Source organism: Labeo rohita, chromosome 12 (genome assembly GCF_022985175.1).
Source record: "Labeo rohita strain BAU-BD-2019 chromosome 12, IGBB_LRoh.1.0, whole genome shotgun sequence".
NCBI classification, from domain to species: Eukaryota; Metazoa; Chordata; class Actinopteri; order Cypriniformes; family Cyprinidae; genus Labeo; species Labeo rohita.
Window position 1 is genome coordinate 9,376,411 of NC_066880.1, and position 21,225 is coordinate 9,397,635.

Here is a 21,225-nt window from a genome sequence, read left to right on the forward strand (position 1 = left end):
ATATATATATATATATATATATATATATATATATATATATATATATATATATATATATATATATATATTTGTCACTCCATATGCATGTTGGTTACACTATGCTGACTTTGATTTGCTGGACAAAAAGTTTTCAAAATTTATATTGCTTCACTGATTTTTTTTTCTTCCCCTTTAAGAAAAGCATCATGCCAAATTACTGTCAGTATTTACATTTATTGTTGTTTATTTTTATTTGGAGGAGAAATAAATTGTAGAAATTAATATTTTTAATTAGCAAGGATGCTTTAAATTGATCAAAAGTGATGATAAAGACATTTCTAATGTTACAGAAGATTTCTCTTTTAGATACATGCTGTTCTTCTGAACTTTCTATTCATCAAATAAACCTGAAAAAATTTTACTCTGCTGTTTTTAACATGATATTAATAATTAATGCTTATTGAGCAGCATATCAGAATATTAGAATGATTTCTGAAGAATCACGTGACTGGAGTAATGATAAAATTCAGCTTTGATCACAGAAATAAATTGCATTTTAAAATATATTCAAATAGAAATTAGTTATTTTAAATAGTAAAAATATTTCACTGCTTTAGCTGATCAAATAAATGTAAGTTTGGTAAGCAAAAGAGACTTCTTTAAAAAAAAAACATTAAAATTCTTATAGTTCAAAAACTTTTGACTGGTAGTGTATTTTTAAAAAAGATTTTACAGTGTCTAAACAGATTTTTTTATATATATAAATAGCATTTTTAATACACTTTTGAATAACCTGAGAGAATCAGTGTGCTTTATTTGTTGCGTAAAACAGAAGTGTCATAATAATGCACCATTTGGCTTTTTATGTCAAAGGATCCAGTCTAAATAGAGCAATCAAATATGTACACTATAAATTCAGTTCATATTGATCAGTTCATATTGATTTTCATCTGCTATGCATTGTATTGATCTGCTGTTGGTTAGATGCAAAAGGACCAGCACATGAAGGCTGCACACAGACTGTGTTGTACCGTGTGTCTGTTGGCGGCGCTGTGGAGCTCTGGAGACACGTGAGAGACACAGTGCATGAAATTTTGACCGTTACCAGTGGAAAGAAATTCACCAATCGGTGAGCGGAGGTGTGTAGAACCAGCCTATCAGAATGAATGCAAGGGAGTTGCTAGGAGATAGGGTGATGTCAGGACAATGCAGTGGGAGGAGTGGAATCCTACACCTGCTGAGGCTGTGATGTCATCATAAAGGGGCTGGACAGCACAGGGTTACTGCAGTTCTTCAGTTTAACAGAGACACATTGCACAGTATGTTAAGTGTAACAATTCTACTACAGAAATATTGCTAAAAAAAGACCAAATAGCCCTATCTAAGTGCATTTAATTATTATTATAAAAGGCTCACATGTCTTTTGGTCAACTTATGCAATAATTTATTGGAACTTTTACAAAAGGTACAAATATTAAAAAATCTTGCATGATGCAAAGTGAACAAATAAAAATGTGGCACTTAAGACCGGAGTGGCCCAAAATAATGCCTTTTTAGTCTTTGATGTTGTAATTCCGAATCTTGCTATTATTTCCAGTAGGACGTGTCTTTTTAGCAAATGTCGTATGACTTTGTTTCTTCTTTTCCTGGAGTGATGCTTTCGTTCCCTCCACACTGACCGGTGGAGCAGGAGGATGAATAATATTTGGGTGTCCTCTGTTTGCTGTAGCTGCTCTACCTGAGAATACAAAATGGTAAGGTGTCAAATTGCTAAATTTAAAGTAGTAAATTCCATGTAACATGGGTGACTCAAAGTACTGGTATTGAAAAGTTTGCAGGTTTGATCCCTGTAGCCATGAGACATCACTATTATGATCTTGAGAAAACCAACTGAAAGAAGAGTGCTTCAGGAAAAAGAAAGTATGTACAGTTTTGTTCAAAATAATAGCAGTGTGTTTAAAAAAGCGAGTAAAACTCAAAATGCTTATAATTTTTATTTACACGTAAATGCATTGGGAACACTGCACAAGTTCTATTCTAAATCAAAAGATTACTACTTCAAAAGAAAGTGAAGAAAAATCAATATTAGGCAGTCAAACATTTACTGTATAAACTGAAAAATGCTTGAAAATTTAGCTTTATTGTGAATCACTGAACTAATATTTGTCTGTGTTGCATGGAGTCATTGAACTTTTGGCACCTGTGAACGGGTATTTCAGCCCACTACATACCACATTCATTGGACTACACACCACAATCCCTCTGCATTTCTTGGTTTCGCCTCAGAAGCAGCATTTTTCATGTCACCCCACAAGTTTTTTATTGGATTAACATCCTGGGATTGGGCTGGCCTATCCATAACATTAATCTTGTTGGTCTGGACAAAGATGCTGCTTGCTTGCTGTGTTTGGGGTCATTGTCTTGTTGAAACACCCATTTCAAGGCCATTTCCTCTTCGGCATATGGCAACATGACCTCTTTGAGTATTCTGATGTACTCAAACTGATCAATGATGACCGATAAATAGGCCCAACACCGCAGTACGAGAAACATCCCCATATCATGATGCTTGCACCACCATGCTTCACTGTCTTCACATTGTACTGTGACTTGAAATCAGTGTTTGGGGGTCATCTGACAAACTGCCTGTGGCCTCTGGACCCAAAAAGAACAATCTTGCTTAAGTCAGTCCATAAAATACTGCGCCATTTCTCTTTAGGTCAGTCAGTGTGTTCTTTGGTGAATTGTAACCTCTTCAACACATAGGACTTTGCGGGGGCTTCTTGCCAATAGCTTGGCTTTATATAGGCATCTTCTAATTGTTATCGTACTCACAGATAACTTTAGACTTTCTTTGATCACCCTAAAGCTGATCATTGGCTGAGTCTTTGCCATTTTGGCTATTCGAATGGTACTTTTCTGTTTTCTTCCACGTCTTTCTGGTTTTGGTTGCCATTTTAAAGCATTTGATATACTTTAGCTGAGCAGCCTATCATTTTCTGCACTTCTTTATATGTGACCCTGGACCGCAAAACCAGTCATAAGTAGCAGGGGATATTTGTAGCAATAGCCAACAATACATTGTATAGATCAAAATTTTTCTTTTATATCAAAAATCATTGGGATATTAGGTAAAGGTCATGTTTCATGAAGATATTTTGTAAATTTCATACTGTAAAATACATCAAAGCTTAATTTTTGATTAGTAATATGCATTGCTAAGAACTTCATTTGGACAACTTTCCAAGGCGTTTCTTTTTTTTTCTCAATATTTAGATTTTTTTACACCCTCAGATTCCAGATTTTCAAATAGTTGTATCTCAGCCAAATATTGTCTTATCCTAACAAACCATTCATCAATGGAAAGATTATTTATTCAGCTTTCAGATGACATAAATCTTAGTTTCAAAAAATGGACCCTTATGACTGGTTTTGTGGTCCAGGGTCACATATGTTTTCCCCTCTCTAATCAACTTTTTAATCAAAGTACACTGTTCTTCTGAACAATGTCTGCAATGACCCATTTCACTCAGATTTTTAGAAAAAAATGCACAGTACAACATTTACTATATCCTAACATAAAAACCACTTTTTTTTTTTTTTCACAGAATGTACCTCTCTAATTGTACTCCACACTGCTATTATTTTAAACACACCCTTTTCCAATAATGAATTAATTACACAGAATCAGCAGCATGCATGTCATGACTGTTGGGTCTGTTGGTTTTCTATTACTCTGCGACCGTGTTCGGGAAACAGCCGTGACTAGCTAGTTAGTTTCTACAACAACGCATCGTACTATGGAGGTTAATCAGCAAGTTACGTTGTTGTTCGGGAAATGCACTCCTGGTTAGTGATGATGGACTGCTATTGTTTTGAACACAACTGTAAATGACATCACTTTGACCAAATCTATTTAGTTAAGTTTATTAAAAATAAATGTGTAATAAAAAATAATCCACATAAATTACTTGATATATAAAAATATTTTTATATAATAAACATAATGACTTAATTCAGACATTTAGATTTGCTAATTAAATGTCTTTTTTAATATTTTTGTTAGTGCTTAAAGTAAAAAATGACATAAGATTGTAAAAACTAAAATTCTTAAAATGTTTTGACCTGGCATATTAAAAAAACATACATTTAATGATTAAACCACTTGATGAAACTATTTGAGTAAATCAAGATTGTTGTAGAAAATAATAAAAACACGTTTCAAGACCAAGACAAATACAAAGATTAAATTTGTGTTTTACATGCGTGTTTAAAAATACATTTTTAAAAGATTTCTCCTTTTTATCCTTTCAGATTTCCTTATTTGTCATGGTCCCAAATAGAGGTCAATACCATTTGTAATATCAGATATTATCATCTTTAATCTTTTTAACGGAGGTGCAAAGATCAAAACTCTGTACTTGTGCACGTGACTGATGCTGAAATGCTCTCTAAGTAAATATAATTTGATATTCGCACTAAAATATGTACTATGAAGCAATGCTGACACTGAACCTTTGGTTGCATGATTGCAGAGTTGCCATTGCAATTACCTGTTTCAGTGCCAAGGTTTTCAAATGATGCAAATGTCTGTCCAGGGTACATAAAGGTGAAAATCATGTCTGGTGTATTTTTAGTCAGCTGGACTTTGTTTTCAATTTAATGAAGACATTTTGCCACTCCTCTAAATGGTTTCATCAGTTGTCTGATGAAACTGATGTACCACCAGGACCCAAAAGCCACAATTTCCAAAGAGAACTACAAATATTAGATACTATGGCCTGTATAGACTATTCTCATTCAAAATAAGCCTGAAAGACCAGCATAAGACAATGTCTTTTAAAGAAACAAGAGTAAACTTGATTTGACTGGTTAAAAAAAAATCAAATGGCTCTACGGTCTGATCAGCATTATGACCATAGATTGGGAAACTTGGCCTCAAGTCCAATCATGCAGCTCTGTCGTGATTTCCCCAATTCACAAAGCAATTCTGATCAAATATGATCCTTTGTCTTGCCAAATCAAGTGACGAAATGTCACACACAGAATGTGTGTAATATGTTTGCTCATTCAACATGGCTAAACAGTCAATAAATTATATGAAGTTTGGTAATGAGAGAAGAACTGCAAAGGACATTGCTTGATCTTGTTTTAACCTTACTATTTGTGTTTATCTGTGTTTTGTTAAGTCTGGCAATGAACAAGGCACTATACAACACGTATATGATTGAATTTAAATGGTTTAAAGATTAAAGTGACTCATTTATGACTTTTCTGCTCACCTTTGTCCTCACTGTCACTTGTAGAAAATGCAGAGGAACTCAAACCTCGATCCAACATCTTCCACACATCCTGTAGGGAATCATCAGTGCCCATGGATGACAACAAAAAGTGGGATGACCCAGGCAGCTGTACCGGAGCTTCAGATTGGTTTTGCGGAGGAGTGTTTTCCTTACTGCCCACAGACTTGAGGAAGGAACAAAGAAAAGGAACTCAAACATTAAAACACTGGCTAAGCTATATTTGTAAGAGCCATTACTGCAATCTTCAGGGTCACATGATCCTTCAGAAAACGTTCTAATACAGGGGTCACCAAACTCTGTCCTGGAGGGCTAGTGTCCTGCAGAGTTTAGCTCTGGAGCAAAACTCTGTAGGAAACCAGCCCTCCAGGGCCGAGTGTGATGACCAGTGTTGGGGAAAGTTACTTTTAAAAATAATGCATTACAATTTTGCGTTACTCCCTAAAAGTAACTAATTACGTTACTTAGTTACTATTTTATGGAAAGTAATGCATTATGTTACTTTTTGTGTTACATTTTAAACCTGGGCAGGGTCTGCTTGTTTGCTTATAATATAAAAATGTATCATTTTGGCAAACGTAAAAGGCCTTTCACACCCAAAAAAGTGAAATGAATGCACCTCAGGCTAAAAGAAAAGTAAATTCTCTCAGGAGAAAAACACTCTTCAGCAATAATAAAAAAAAAAAAAAAAAAAAAAAAAAAAAAAAAAAAAAAATCAAGCCCAAATGTTAGTGTATATAAAATAAATTTTGCTTATTAGTATGGTTAAATTGGATCATCGAAGGACTGGTCAGCAGCAAAGACATTGCTTAATAAAGTGGGATTACATGCATAAAGGATATGTGTGACCCTGGACCACAAAAACAGTCTTAAGAAGCACGGGTATATTTGTAGCAATAGCCAAAAATACACTGTATAGGTCAAAATGATCAATTTTTCTTTCATGCCAAAAATCATTAGGATATTAAGTAAAGATCATGTTCCATGAAGATGTTTTGTAAATTTCCTACCATAAATATATCATAACTTAATTTTTATTTATTAATATGCATTGCTAATAACTTAATTTGGACAACTTTAAAGTTGATTTTCTCAATAGTTAGAATTTTTTGCACCCACAGATTCCAGATTTTCAAAAGTTCTATCTCTTTATTGTCCTACCAAACCATGCATCAATGTAAAGCATATTTATTCATATATATGATGTATAAATCTCAGTTTCAACTGGCGTTACTTATGTGAAAAAGTAACTAAAGATATTTTCTTATAAATTCAAAAGTAATGCGTTACTTTACTAGTTACTTGAAAAAAAGTAATCTGATTACATAACTCACATTACTTGTAATGGTTACCCCCAACACTGGTGGTGACCCCTGTTTTAGTATGTTGATTTGGTGCTCAAAAAGCTTTATTATTATCAATGCTGAAAACTGTTGTGCTGTTTTGGTGGAAACTTTGAAATAGGAATTAATGTAACATTATAAATTTCACTTTTGACCAAATTAATGCATCCTTGCCAAATAATATTAATTTCTTTAAAAAAAAAAAAAAAAAAAAAAAAAAACTTTTTAACAATAGTGTATGTGTAAAATATATTTATGGGGTGCTGAAGATGTCATAGTACCTGGACTCTGATTGCAGGCCCCCATGGGTTGGCGGTTTTGCGTTTTTCTGATCTCTCACTCTCAGAGAATTGAGGACGGACTATAATTGGCATTTTCTTATATTGATCTCTTTGTGCATATTGTAGCTCCTAGAGTAAAAAAAAACAAAATTAAGGTATTTACAGTTCATGCTTGCGTGATTACAATCAACCATGGATTTTCATACATCTGACAAAGGAGTGACTGCTGACTTTTGCCATGTTCCAGCGGCCTTGACAAAGAATGACACTGCATACAAGCTACAGAGGCCAAACTGATTAATATGATGAAACATATTCTCTGTATCAATACAGAGAGCACACTTTGATTGAACAAAGTCTCTCTCATGCAGGAATCACCTGAGTGGTCAACTGGTACTGTAGCTGTTCCAGTGTAGATAAGCGGCTCTTTGCCTGCAGCCCATGTTCGGATTGAGAAGCGTCTTTTTCCATCAGACCGTGCTCCGGATCACTTGGTTTGAGAATGACCTTTGAGTGCCGTGGAACTAAAAAATACAATTTGGTGAAGAAACAATTTTCATTCTATTGTAAAACTTACTGAATTTTGATTTATGTACAACTTGAAAAAAAAAAAGAGGGCACATTTTGGATTAAAAAATGTTAAATTTCACATTTCACACAAGGTGATAGTTTCCACCCCTTTACGTCTATTTTAGACAATTTTCATAATTTAAATGTCATTTTTGGCTTTAAATGCACAGGACGTATCAAACCAAGGATGTAGCGAGTAAAACTATTTGGATGTGTTGATATTCAGCAATGATTTGCCAGTGAATGACTTCTCAATGAGTTGTATAACCGATTTGAATCAAGACAAAACACACAAAGTATGAAGAATTTCCGGGACAAATAAGCATTGGGCTCTCTGTTGAGAACCAAACTAAGGCTTCTTTAATCCCTTGGTAAAAACATGGATCAGCCCATTGTGATGGGGCACCAGCATAACAATGAGTGGTGAATTATGGCTGTTAACCCCATGTGCCCTTTCACAAAATAACAGAAGAGAGTTCTTTATATCTCTCTTGAGCCAGAGATAATTCCTGATATATTTAATTCCTGATATATTTTAAAACATTTGGAAATCTAATATTGTCAATTCATTCTGGATGAAAATACTACTGAAACCAATTATTATGCTTCAAAAGCAATACCAACCCTCCAGTCCTGCTTCTATCAGCTGCGCACGGAGCCTGTTGCCCATTTCAATGAGTTGCCGTTTGTCTTGACTGAGGCTGGAGATCAAGCGTGCAGCCTGTTTGAGCTTTGACTGAAGAGTAGCAACATCACCCACGGCGCCCCCTCTGGCTGAACTCTGCAGTAGCAGCAGCTGCTGTCTCAGGGATAAGTTCTCCTCCTGAAGCTGCTTTACCATCTCACTCTTCAATACCAAGCATACATTCTTGTTTAAGAAAGCATAAATCATATTTCTGATAAAAGACAATTCATGTTAGTAATATATAACCACAAGAATGAAACATAACACACTTTATTAACGTTGCTCATAAATATTAATTAGGAGATACACTGTTTGGCCAGCAGTCCTAAGTGCTGATACAGCCAGTTGCCAATGGCTTCTGCTTAAAGGGGAAGTTCGCTTCCAGAATAAAAATGTACTCACCCCTCATCCAAGATATTCATGTCTTTCATTCTTAAGTCAAAAAGAAATATGGTTTTTGAGGAAAACATTTCAGGATTTTTCTCCATATAGTGGACGTAAATGGTGGCCAAAGTATTAAGGGTCCAAACTGCAGTTTTAAAGGGCTCTACATGATCCCAGCTGAGAAATAAGGGTGTTATCTAGTGAAACGATTGGTCATTTTCTAAGAAAAATACAAATTTATATACTTTTTAACCATAAATGCTCATCTTGCACTAACTCAACCTCACGCATTACATAATCACGCCCTTTACGAAAAAGGTCAAAACAATGAAATCAGACAATTTTGAAGTTGGAGGAGAAAATGAGAGATCTCTAACCGCTTGTGACTTTTCCAATGCGATTACACAATGTGTAAAAACGCACATTGCAGAGCTAGTGTAAGACGAGCATTTGTGGTTAAAAAGTATACACTGAGATAGTGTAGAGCTCTTTAAAGCTGCATTGAAACTGCAGTTTGGACCTTCTACCCAGTGGCCAACACTGAAGACCATTATATGAAGAAAAATCCTGGTTTTCCTCAACAAACTTAACTTCTTTACAATCGAAGAAAGACATGAGCATCTAGGATAACATGGGGCTGGGTAAATTATCAGGACACTTTCGCCAAAAAATGAATTTAGGAATTTTAGAAAGTGGGGGAAATTATTTTTATATTTGTTGAAATAATAAAATGTTTGTCAGTGATTCTACTATTAAACATTTTTATGGTGCATTATATTGTATTGTATTATATTATTTTAAATTAAGGGCTGTACCTGATTAAGGACTATGGGCTCTCTCCTGCTTGCAAGGTCAACCTTGAGTGCTGACACCTGACCACAAATACATTGTAGTTTAATAAAGACAAATTGTAATTTAGAAAATATATATCTTAATTATCCTGTCTGTTTAAGACAGAAAGATCATGCCTTTATTTGCACTTATTAGAAAGTATTATTTAAAATTAAATTATATATACTTCAAACTTGCCTGGTTGCCAAGTGCAACAGTCTCTAGGTTGTGGATCAAACTGCCTTTCTGATACTCTTCTGCCTCCCGTCTCACTTCATTTAACTCCAGCTCAGTAGCTGCCACTCTTTGCTTGAGCCTTGCTTCTTCAGCTTCTGCTGCCCTCTTGTGATTGGCCAGCTCCAGACGTAAGCTCTCATTCTCCATGTGTTTTGAATGACACTGGAGAAATAGAATAATAACCAACTCTCCCTGTAACTGATCATGAAATGCCACAGAGTGGCAACAACCAGGGTGTATACTGGCTCTGTGCTAACTGGTGTGTGTGTTATCTGTTAAAATAGTTTCCATCTAAACAAACATTACATCATATTATGCTTTTCGAATTATTAGGTGCCTAGGGGAAAAGACTAAAATCATTACCTGCTGGGTAAGCTGTTCCACAGCAGACTCCAAATGTGCCAGCCTCACTTCCTGTTTCTTCAGAGCAGCAGCACTGGCTACTTTCTCCACTCGCAGCCCACCTGTAAACACTCTTCATTAGAACACTAATCTTTTTTCCAGAAAACACACTTTTTAAAATTTAAACCACCAATCCACATGTTTTTTTTTTTTTTTTTTTTTTTTTTTGAAGGTTTGAGTTCATTTTTAAATCACCTATGGTCTCATTAAGTGATCTAATGTGGTTTTGAAGATAAGCATTATCAGGAGAAACAGGGAAAGCAAGGGCAGGAATGCTGGTAGTATTGAGTGTCTTGGAAGATTCCTCTAACCGCTCCTCTAGATCACGACATTTGGCCTTCAGCTCCTGGATCTCTTTCTCCAGAGCTTGACTGTAGTCTGTAGCCCCTAAAATAGACAAAATAGTGTCATACAACAAGATGGAGGTTAAATGTTCTAACACAAAAGCAAGTAATACAATGTATGCACTACTTGCAGTATCCTTGGCAGGATACTTAAGACCAAGTGCATTACTGTACTGTGATTTCAGCTTGCTTTTACAAACTGGAAGACAGACCTAAATTATTTTCACCAGTATTTAAATCAGAATATTCTTTTAAATACCCAGTTCGAATGATTATTTCCCAAAAAGTAGGGGGATGAAATGTGTCACAGAAATAATCAAATATTCTTTTAAGTTTCCTTATTGGTTTGGAGACCCCTTGTACCTGCAGTGCTGAGCTCTGGATTTGTGGTCGGATTCTGAGCTATAGGCATATGCTGGCTCAGGTTCTCCATCTCTTTCCTCATTTCAGTCACCACTGCTCTAAGAGTGCTGTTCTGTTGCTGGAGTCTCCTGATCTCTTCTGAAGGGAAACTGCTGCTGTCTACTGCAGATGCCTGCAGATGCAGTTCACACTGTTTTATGTTATGTAAGAAAAGAATGAAGCAATAAAATGATTATATAAGCCAATTAGCAACCACTAGGTGGAGGCAGGAGATTGCAGCATGCTGACATATTTTTAAAGATCTGAATTTCAATCAGTCAACAAGCTATTACAGGACTGAACACACACCACAAACATAATAATACTTGTGCTGAAAAGACATGTATTACTTTACGGTCAGACTCTGGTTGTCGGAAAAACTGTCAGCTGGCAATTTAAAGTGCTGATACGTAAGACAAGTTAAACTGTGCTGAATATATGGATATGTGGTGTTATGGGATACAACCTTTCATTGCACATAATGTCCAGGGAGATTGTGAACTTTCACAGTAACATTCTGTTAGTGGCCAAGCATCTTCTGGTGATATGCTATTTAAAGCCTTATAAATAACCTTCCAAATGGCTGACAGGGCAGATATGAACAGCTAAATGTGAAGTTTAACTTCAGAATAGCTATAAAAGCATAGCACCTAGTGTATACCATCTGTAGTTCTATTTAATGAATGGAAGAGCAGGTCTTAGATTAATTAATCCTGTGGATATTGACATATAATGTCTGCTGTTTTATTTTTAATTAGTAATTCAAGATACATTTTCTAAGCAACTACATAGATAATCCTCCAGGGGCAAGTTAGGGTCAGATGATTTGCTTCATATCCTGTGTGACACCTACTCTACAGACACTTTGGCACGAAACCCAGAAAACTGTTGGATGAGATACCCATCAGATCTTCAGCTGTCATCATGCCATTTGAGTTGTTTGTTCACCAAAGTACATTCTAAATACTAACCGGTTCCTTTACAGTATTAAATAGTCTGAATGGTGTAACAGAGAAAGCTGCATGTGGTCTAACCTGATTTCCTGTTAGTGCTGGTTTGGTCCCATGTAAAGCCTGATCTCGCTCTATGGTGACACTTTTCAGCAGTGTAACCGTCTCCTGCAACTCTCGTTCCTTCTCTTTCAGCTCAGCAGTTATCTTAGAGCAGATATCAAAATATAAAACATGACATCCTTACATCCCCTACACTAACTGGTTAGCAAATATAGGTCATAAATATTTTTTTTAAAATATGATCTACAGGTTACATAAAATACAAAATATGTTTGTATTGTAAAGTGTCTGACTGAGAATCAGCTCACCTGGTCTCTGGCCTGTGTGAGGCTTTGGATTAGCTCCTCACTCCTCAAGTAGTGCTCAGAACGCACTTCCTCACAACGTCGCTCCCAGTCCAACTCCAGCTGAACTCTCTTCTGCTCCAATGCCTGCTCCCTCTGTAGACCACTAGACACCTGCTGCTTATACCTGACAGACCATCAGAAGGATTGTAAATATAAAGCAAATGTGGCTATACCTCAACCTAAACTTGCAAATTCACATACTTTGGGATGCACAATACAGTTGAAGTCAAAAGTTTACATACACCTTGCAGAATTTGCAAAATGATAATTATATTACCAAAATAAAAGGGATCATACAAAATGCATGTTATTTTTTATTTAGTACTGACCTGAATAAGATATTTCACATAAAAGACATTTACATATAGACAACAAGAGAAAATAGTATAAAAATGACTCTGTTCAAAAGTTTAAATACACTTAATTCTTAATACTGAATGATCCACAGCTGTGTTTTTTGTTTAGTGATAGTTGTTCATGAGTCCCTTGTTTGTCCTGAACAGTTAAACTGCCTGCTGTTCTTCAGAAAAATCCTTCAGGTACCACAGACGTTTTGGATTTTCAGCATTTTTGTGTAATTGAATCCTTTCCAACAATGACTGTATGATTTTGAGATCCATCTTTTCACACTGAGGACAACTCAGGGACTCATAAGCATCTATTACAGAAGGTTCAAACGCTCACAGATGCTCCAGAAGGAAAAACGAGGCATTAAGAGCCAGGGGTGTAAACTTTTGAACAGAATGTACATTTTTCTTATTTTGCTTAAATCATATATTTTTTTTATTTATTGCCCTTCAGAAGCTACAGAAGATACTTACATGTTTCCCAGAAGACAAGATAAGTTACATTTACCCTAATCTTCACATTCAAAAAGTTTTTACCCCCCAGGTCTTAATGCCTCGTTTTTCCTTCTGGAGCTTCAGTGTGCATTTGAACTATTATTTTCTCTTGTGGACTATATGTAAATGTGTTTTATGTAAAATATCGTATTCAGGTCAGTACTAAATAAAAAAATAACATGATCCCTCTTATTTTGATAAAATAATTAGAAATGTATGTAAACTTTTGCCTTTGCCTTACTGGACAATATTAGGCTGTGGTCAAATAATGTTCAGTGTTCGTAAGATCATATTTACGATTTGAACGCATATGAAAGGCACATCAAAGGTGTAATTATGAGTGGAAAACTTAAAACATCCTTTAAGCCCAGAGTTTCCTACTTGGGAAGTGTCAATGAGTAAACATGTTGGATGCAATGGATGCAGCATCTGCACTGAAAATAAATTTGTTGAAATAAATGACTTTTTTAATAAAGCTATGATTCAGTTTACAGCACTTTCATAATCTGAATAAAAACAAAAAAGCAAAAATGCACTGACGTACATTATCATTTTGTAGACACAGGGTATTAAAAAATCTTTCTGAACTTCTTTTGGACATTATAACTGACTTCTCTATGCATAAATATGAACTTCACAAGATGACCTTTTTGATTTTTTTTTTAATTTATTTATTTGTATGTTAATATTGGATATTTATTTGTGAATGATCTTTTCACCTATTTTTCATTTAGATTACTATTTTTTAAATAAGTTGATCTTTAAAAGCACAGTGTACAGTGTACATATAGTGTACATATAATTATAGTTTTTAGTATTTTATTTTTTAATTTATTTAGACAAAGTAGTATAGAATTTTATTATCAGTCATTTCTTGCCTATTGATCAAAAAAAAAAATTATTGGCCAGAATTTTAATATTGGTGCTTCCCTAATCTTGCTTTAATTTCTCACAGTACAATGCAGTTTAACAATTTAAATGTTGTGTAAAACATAAGCAATTATTATTCTCTTGTGACCCTTACCTTTCTATATCCTCTTTACACCTTTCCAGCTCTGCTCTCACTTTGGCTTCTCTCTCCCCTGCAGAAAGCAGCTCTGTATCCTTGGCAACATTTTCTTTGGAGACCTGCGTGATGTAAGTATCCCAGCCAGATCGAGTTGTTTCCAGCTGCACTCTGAGCCTTTGGTATCAAATAAGAGACTCAAATCTAATAGGGATCTGGTTACAACTGTGGTACAAAAACAAATGAAGGCTCTCGATTGAGTACAGATAATTCTTACAGCAGCCATGTTGTCTGTCTTAACCTGTCCATCTCATATATATATATATATATATATATAAAATTTATAAACGTTAAATTATAGGCACAGAAAAATTAAGAGCACTTGTTACCTAGAGGCCTTGAATTTTAAATATGTTATATAATCCTAGTGCTCAGAAAGCCGTTCTCACGGACACCCACTCATTTCCTCTCAATGTATTTACACTAATTCAGTCATCAGCAGGAGCTGCGTAATGCATCTCCCTTCCATATACACAGATGGACCATTTAACATTTAGTGCAAAATGTAATTCTTCATGCAATAATATGCACAGCTGAAGTACTTCTTGACAAATAATCTGTGAATAGTAAATTTGACACATTTGTGTCTTACTCTTGTATCTGCTGGTCTCTGTGTTGGAGGTCATCCATATGGCCTTTTTCTCTCCTCTCCTGCTCCAGGATCATCCTGTCCAGTTGGGCCTGCAATTCTGAAGTTTTCCCCCTCTCCTCTTGGTGCTCTCGGGCATGAGCCTCTCTCATGAGACCCAATGCATCCTCTTTCTCTCGAGATCTTCGTTCCAGCTCTGCGTGTCTGCATATATCAAATTTCAAAACATCAGAGCAAGACATGCTGGCCTACCTAGAGTAATCTGAGCTATGCATATTAATCTACCACAGAAAGGTTCATGACCTCAACTATTTTTGATTGGTCATTTGGATCTAAAAATGTTCATGTAATTTGTTTTACTGTATCTTTATGTGTAATAACTGTATACTTTATGATAGGGTATCTCAAACTCTAAATGTAGTACTTACTTCCTGTTGTAGGCTTCTTGCTCTTTTTTACAAATTTTCTCCATTTGTTTTAGTTTGACTTCAAGCTCTTTTATCCTGTAAAACAGTAATTATGATCTTCTTCATAATCTTCTTAAAATGAAAACAACTGCTTTATAAGCATACATCTGTCAGTTTACCTGGAGTCTTTCATTGCAGTGGTGTTCTTTAGGTCCCAGTCTCTGCGTTGGATCTCTTTTTGAGCCTGCTGGTAAAGTTCTTCAGAGGCCTGCAGGGCCTCGGTGGCCTGACTGTGAGCTTTGGCGTGGACCTCCAGCTCTTTGCTCAATAGCTTTTCCTGGACAATTAAGATTATTATTAAACTCAAAATACTTAATGCAGACAATCACAGAGTTAAACTTTGGTAAAATATGTGCTACCAGTCAAAAGTTTTTGAACAGTAAGATTTTTAATGTTTTTAAAGAAGTCTCTTCTGCTCACCAAGCCTGCTTTTGATCTGAAGTACAAAAAATACAGTAAAATTTTGAAATATTTTCACTATTTAAAATAACTGTTTTCTATTTGAACATATTAAAAAATTTAATTTATTCCTGTGATCAAAGCAAAATTTTCAGCATCATTACTTAAGTCCACAGTGTCACATGATCCTTCAGAAATCATTCTAATATGCTGATTTGCTGTTCAAGAAACATTTTTTATATTATTAATATCAATATTTTTTCAGGATTCTTTGATGAATAGAAAGATCTAAAGATCAGCATTTATCTAAAATAAAAAAAAAAAAATTTGGAGTCAGTATATATATTTTTTTCTTTTTGGGAAAGAAATTATAGAAATTAATACTTTTACTTACCAAGGATGCTTTAAGTTGATCAAAAGTGATGATAAAGACTTTATCAAATTTTACAAAAGATTTCTATTTCAGATAAATGCTCTTCATCTGAACTGTCTGTTCATCATGCTAAAAATTCAGCTTTGAAATCACACAAATAAATTAAATTTTTAAATATATTCTAATAAAAAAACAGTTATTTTAAATAGTAAAAATATTTCAAAATTTTACTGTTTCTGTTGTACTTTGGAACAAATAAATACAGGCTTGGTGAGCAGAAGAGACTTCTTTGAAAAAACATTAAAAACCTTACTATTCAAAAACTTTTGACTGGTAGTGTATATGGATATGTGAACAACACATCTATACAGAATGTGCTCCCTACCAGCTTCTACTCTTCTGGGAAGGGTTTCCAAATTAAGCTGAAACTTGACTGTGGGAATGTGCCCCATTCAGATATGAGTTCAGGCACTGACATTTAGGTAATGGGGCCTTGCTCACGGTCAGCATTCCAATTCATCATTCATGTGGACGTTTCAATTCATCAACATACAGTACTGTTGGCCATATAGTGTCTAAAGCAGTGATTCTCAACCAGGAGTGTTCAGCAAACTTCCAAGGGGTTCCCAACGAGTCTTAAATTTGTTTAAAAGTGACCTTTTATGCTCCTTTTCACAATATGTGATATAAGTCTCAGGCGTCCCCAGAATGTGTCTGTTTCAATACCCAACAGATCATTTATTATATCATTTTGAAAATTCCCATTTTGAGTGGATGCAAAAACACACAGTTTTTGTGCATGTATCTTTAAATGCAAATGGACTGCTGCTCCTCACCTTTTTTTTATAATATGGCTGTGCCTTTACAGATACGCTGCCAAAAAACATCTGTTTGGTTTTAATTATTATGTCTATCGCATTGAAATTATGCATTTTAAAGCTATATTTGTTTACACTTTACATATCGGCTGTCACACAGCATGTGTCTTATTGCACTCGAACTGTCAAATACACACAAGTTTATGTTAAATACACACTTGAGTTACAGTTGGTTATGACTGTGAAGGTAAACAGCTGTGAACGAAATCGCATGTTAATATTGGATCTGTGCGGCAGCACCATAATATACAGTAAATAAATCAATAAATCCACTGCTCTCTTGTCTTCTCTGAGGCTGGGACTCTAAATAGTGTTCTGTGCTCGTCTGTGCAGCCAACGACAGACGCATGCTTTCCTCAAACTTTGCCATGCCGTTAGGACTGGTACAGAATATTTCTATAAATTGTACATTTCTATAATTCTATAAATAATTACATATGTGACCCTGGAGCACAAAACCAATCTTAAGTAGCACAGGTATATTTGTCAGCAATAGCCAAAATACACTGTATGGGTCAAAATAGTCGATTTTTCTTCTATGCCAAAAATCATTAGGATATTAAAGTAAAGATCATGTTCCATTAAGATATTTTGTACATTTTATACCATAAATATATCAAAACGCAATTTCTGATTAGTAATATGCATTGCTAAGAAATTCATTTGGACAAATTTAAAGGCGATTTTCTCAATATTTTGATTCTTTTTGCACCCTCAGATTCCAGATTTTATCTTGGCCAAATATTGTCCTATCCTAACAAACCATACATCAATGGAAACCGTATTTATTCAGGTTTCATATGTATAAATCTCAGTTTCTGACCCTTATGACTTGTTTTGTGGTCCAGGGTTACATATTTATTCATTAGAAGACTAAAAAAAGAAAGAAAATAAAACACTTAAAATAAACTGCATATTTTGGACTTTTTTTTATTGTAAGAGAAGTACCAGGGGTAAAGAGACTTTAGATTCAAGGTTGACAATCACTGGTGTAAACATAAAGGTTATAAGAACCTCAAAATAAGTGGGTCTTACTTTGAGCTCATGGGAGAGAACCACACTGTTCATTTCATCCAGCTTCAGATGGAATTCATGCTCCCGCTTCCTCATCTCACTATCAAAATCTGCCACCATTTCCTGTTGTAGATAGCAATGCACAAGATCCAGTGTTTATAAATGAAACTGTTTTATCTAATAATGCAGGCAAAAAGAGCTTTACAAAACACTTATATGGTCTTGCATAAACAACACTCAAATGTCAAAAGTCAAGTGACAACAACACTGAACAATAATCTATTTTCGAACAGACCTGAATGCACTATAGCATAAATAGCTTTGGTTCACCGACATTATCTGTGATCCCTCACGGCCTTATCATTTTACTTTAGTGAGTGAGGTGAGGATTGCTTTAGCGATTAGTTGACATAGCTCAGCGACTAAGAACTCCTGCCAGCTGGAATCCTTTTAGGTCAGTGGGTTTACTTTAAATAACATACAATGTCCTGGCAATAATCCCAGGACATCCACTTTGTGGATTAATTTTTAAACCAGAAACAACATTTTAACTGTAATAAGATATTACAGCTTTAGATTTTAACTTAAATTTAAGGACAGGCCACAATAGCGGTCTAGTCAGTTAATTAAGTCAGTGTTTGTTTTTCTTTTGGCTGTGTTGTATTATGTTACAGCCACCTGCATGCAGACAGACATCTTTTGCCACTACGTAACATTTTGCAATGCTTCTCAAGCATCTTCTGCCATGAGCACTGTGCCATGTCTAGTTAAATATAGTCCAGCTTTTTTAAAACATACAACCCCCTGTGTTTTTGAACACAACAAATGTATCCTATAAATTTTGCTGTTGACACCATACCTGTTTCTGCAGTGCCAGTTCACCATCAGATTCTCTAATTTTTCGCTGGAGATCCCGTCTTAATGTTTCGTTCTCCCCCCCTGAGTTTTTGAATCTCACTTTCCATCATGCTAAAAAGCCAGAGCAAATCTCATCAAAATTCCACAAACAAATTTAGATATTAGTATGGATGACCAAATATAGATGAGCCTGAGAAACATACCTCTGGACTTTTTCCAATTTGACTCTATGCTCGACTCCCCTCTTCTGATATTGCACTTCTACATCCTCCGTCGCCTTCCGCTGCTCCTCCAGGGCATCCTGGAGTTTCGCTATCTCAATCCTCAGCTCGCTAACCTCTTCCCGCCTGGCACTCTCTTCCGTCTGAGCGCGGACTGCCAAGGCATCATAGCGCTCCAGCTCTCTGTCCCTCTCCTCCAACACACGTAGATTATACTTGAAGTCATCCCGCAAGCGGAGGAAACGCTCTCTCTGGGTGGACAGCTCTGATGTGGCTTCATTTAGAGCGGTCTCCAGTTGTCGAATCCGCAAAGTTTGAAGTTCTTTCCATTCTCTTTCTTTACAAGCCAGCTGGGCCTCCAGGTCCACAGCTTCCTGCATGGTTAGGAAGCAGATGCTGAATAACGGGGCACTGAAACATGTGGCATCCTGTGAAGCAAATCTGTAGACACAAAAAGTGCTCATCATAACATGTCTAGAAGCAAACATGCTAAAAGAAACCCTACACATCATATAAAGTCACAAATTGGTTAAAAAGTCACCTGATAATAGGACACACACTGCAAGTCAAAAGTTTTTGAACAGTAAGATTTTTTACATTTTTAAGTTTTTTCTTCTGCTCACCAAGTCTGCATTTATTTGGTCCAAAGTACAGCAAAACAGTACAATTTTGAAATATTTTTACTATTTAAAATAACTGTTTTCTATTTGATTATATTTTAAAATGTAATTTATTTGTGTGATTCCAAAGCTGAATTTTTAGCATCACACGATCCTTCAAAAATCATTATAATATTCGGATTTGCTGCACAAAAACATTTATCTTTGATCACAGGAATAAATTACATTTTAAAATATATTCACATAGACAGCAGTTACTTTAAATAGTAAAGCTATTTAAGATTTTTCTGTTTTTGCTGTACTTTGGACCAAATAAATGCAGGCTTGGTAAGTAGAAGAGACTTATTTAAAAAAAAAAAAATATATATATATAATACAAATCTTACCGTTTAAAAACTTTTGACAAAAACAAATACAAAAAAGAAAAAAAAGAAAGAAACAACCGAACTAACATAAATGTTCAGCTACAAGAAGAACATAAAAAAAACATTAAACTGTCTCAGTGCTTGACAAAAGTTTTTAGCGATAGCAAATATGAAAACAACAAGACAAGCTATTTTAAACAATTTCGACAGAATTAGGAATATTTTATTCCATAAAACTGTTACTCACCCTCATTTGCATATCAACCCAAACATTAATGAATGAAGAGGCAAGTATTTTCTACGGTTAGCTTGCACAGCGAATATTGTTTTTGTTTTTTTTATGTTCCTGTCATAGGCAAAGATGACCGGAACTGTCTACACAACAATAGACAACAACAACAGCTACTCTGAAATGAAGTTGCTAAATATGTCTAAAAATTGTTTGCATTAAACATTTAGGTCAGCTAAGCTAACTAGCTAAGGCATAGCATAAGTTCCAGCTCGGCGCCACAACAACTATCAGTGTTGCCATGAAAACAAAAGGCGTCTGTAGTAACATCCGTTTCTATGGTCTGCCGGGCGGATGAATCTAGTTCAGCTCAAACAGAAGTTCCTCTTTACAACTTAGCGTCATTTACTTTGAAGAACGGAAATTATGAGCTCACATCTGATTAAGCCCTATTTCTGGCGTTTCTGTTATTTCCCGCTATAAAAGCATCACGCCTTTCGTAAAGTTATTAAACGCTTCCGGTTTTTGTTTGAAAAGAAATAAGTAGTCATAAATATGGGACATTATTTATTTTGTATTGTATTTTAGTTAAGTTACACATACTAAAAATTACACTTCTGGCAAATAAGTACTTAAACGTTTTAACCCAGGCAAGTATGTCATGTTTGTGTACATGTACCTGCCTAAAAGAACAGGACAAGCTGAAACAATTTTTTTTTTTCTTCAAACCTGTGACACAACTTTTCCTGCTGCTTACAAAACTGTACAAAAGCGACTGACGCAAAGGGAAATAAGACACCTGATTCACGTGGTTTCCACCTGCCTGCTGTCACGTTCTAGTCAGTACTGTGTATAAATTAAACATTTTCTTATTTTTAATAACAATGTAGCGTGCAAATCATTCTTTAGTTTTGAGATGCTACAACTTCCTGAGAAAAAATGTTCATCCTTTCAATTCTTTTGTTAAATTTCCCCGTATGTTTACTATGCAGAGCTCTATACAAATCCAACAGCTGTTTATAGATATAATACAACAGCAAATACTATCTAAAGAAGTGTTTTGAGCTGTTGACGCAATTGCTGAATTGAGGAAGTGTCATCACCCTGTTTTGTAACTCTTCAGTTTTACCTGTGTCACTATGAATGCGAAATATTTTTGTTCACCCAGCTAATGAGAAAGAAAGCT

General features: G+C 35.2%; 1 protein-coding gene and 1 long non-coding RNA gene across 2 annotated transcripts; one reads left to right on the forward strand and one right to left on the reverse strand.

The window, feature by feature from the left end:
* Positions 1-779: 779 nt before the first annotated feature.
* Positions 780-20,704, reverse strand: ccdc57 (coiled-coil domain containing 57). The gene is given in 21 exon segments (XM_051123715.1): positions 780-1,717; positions 5,262-5,445; positions 6,904-7,032; positions 7,282-7,427; positions 8,098-8,320; positions 9,358-9,414; positions 9,572-9,772; positions 9,974-10,074; positions 10,208-10,399; positions 10,720-10,891; positions 11,793-11,915; positions 12,080-12,242; positions 13,985-14,143; positions 14,619-14,819; positions 15,044-15,118; positions 15,202-15,359; positions 17,768-17,869; positions 18,606-18,683; positions 18,685-18,715; positions 18,808-19,266; positions 20,058-20,704. Coding segments are annotated over 20 exon segments (3,078 nt in total). The 5' UTR covers positions 19,206-19,266; positions 20,058-20,704; the 3' UTR covers positions 780-1,532.
* LOC127173777 (uncharacterized) lies at positions 1,633-5,399 on the forward strand. Its single transcript, XR_007828799.1, has 3 exons — positions 1,633-1,733; positions 1,811-1,899; positions 5,286-5,399. It is a non-coding gene; the product is annotated as an uncharacterized LOC127173777 (long non-coding RNA).
* Positions 20,705-21,225: the final 521 nt, after the last annotated feature.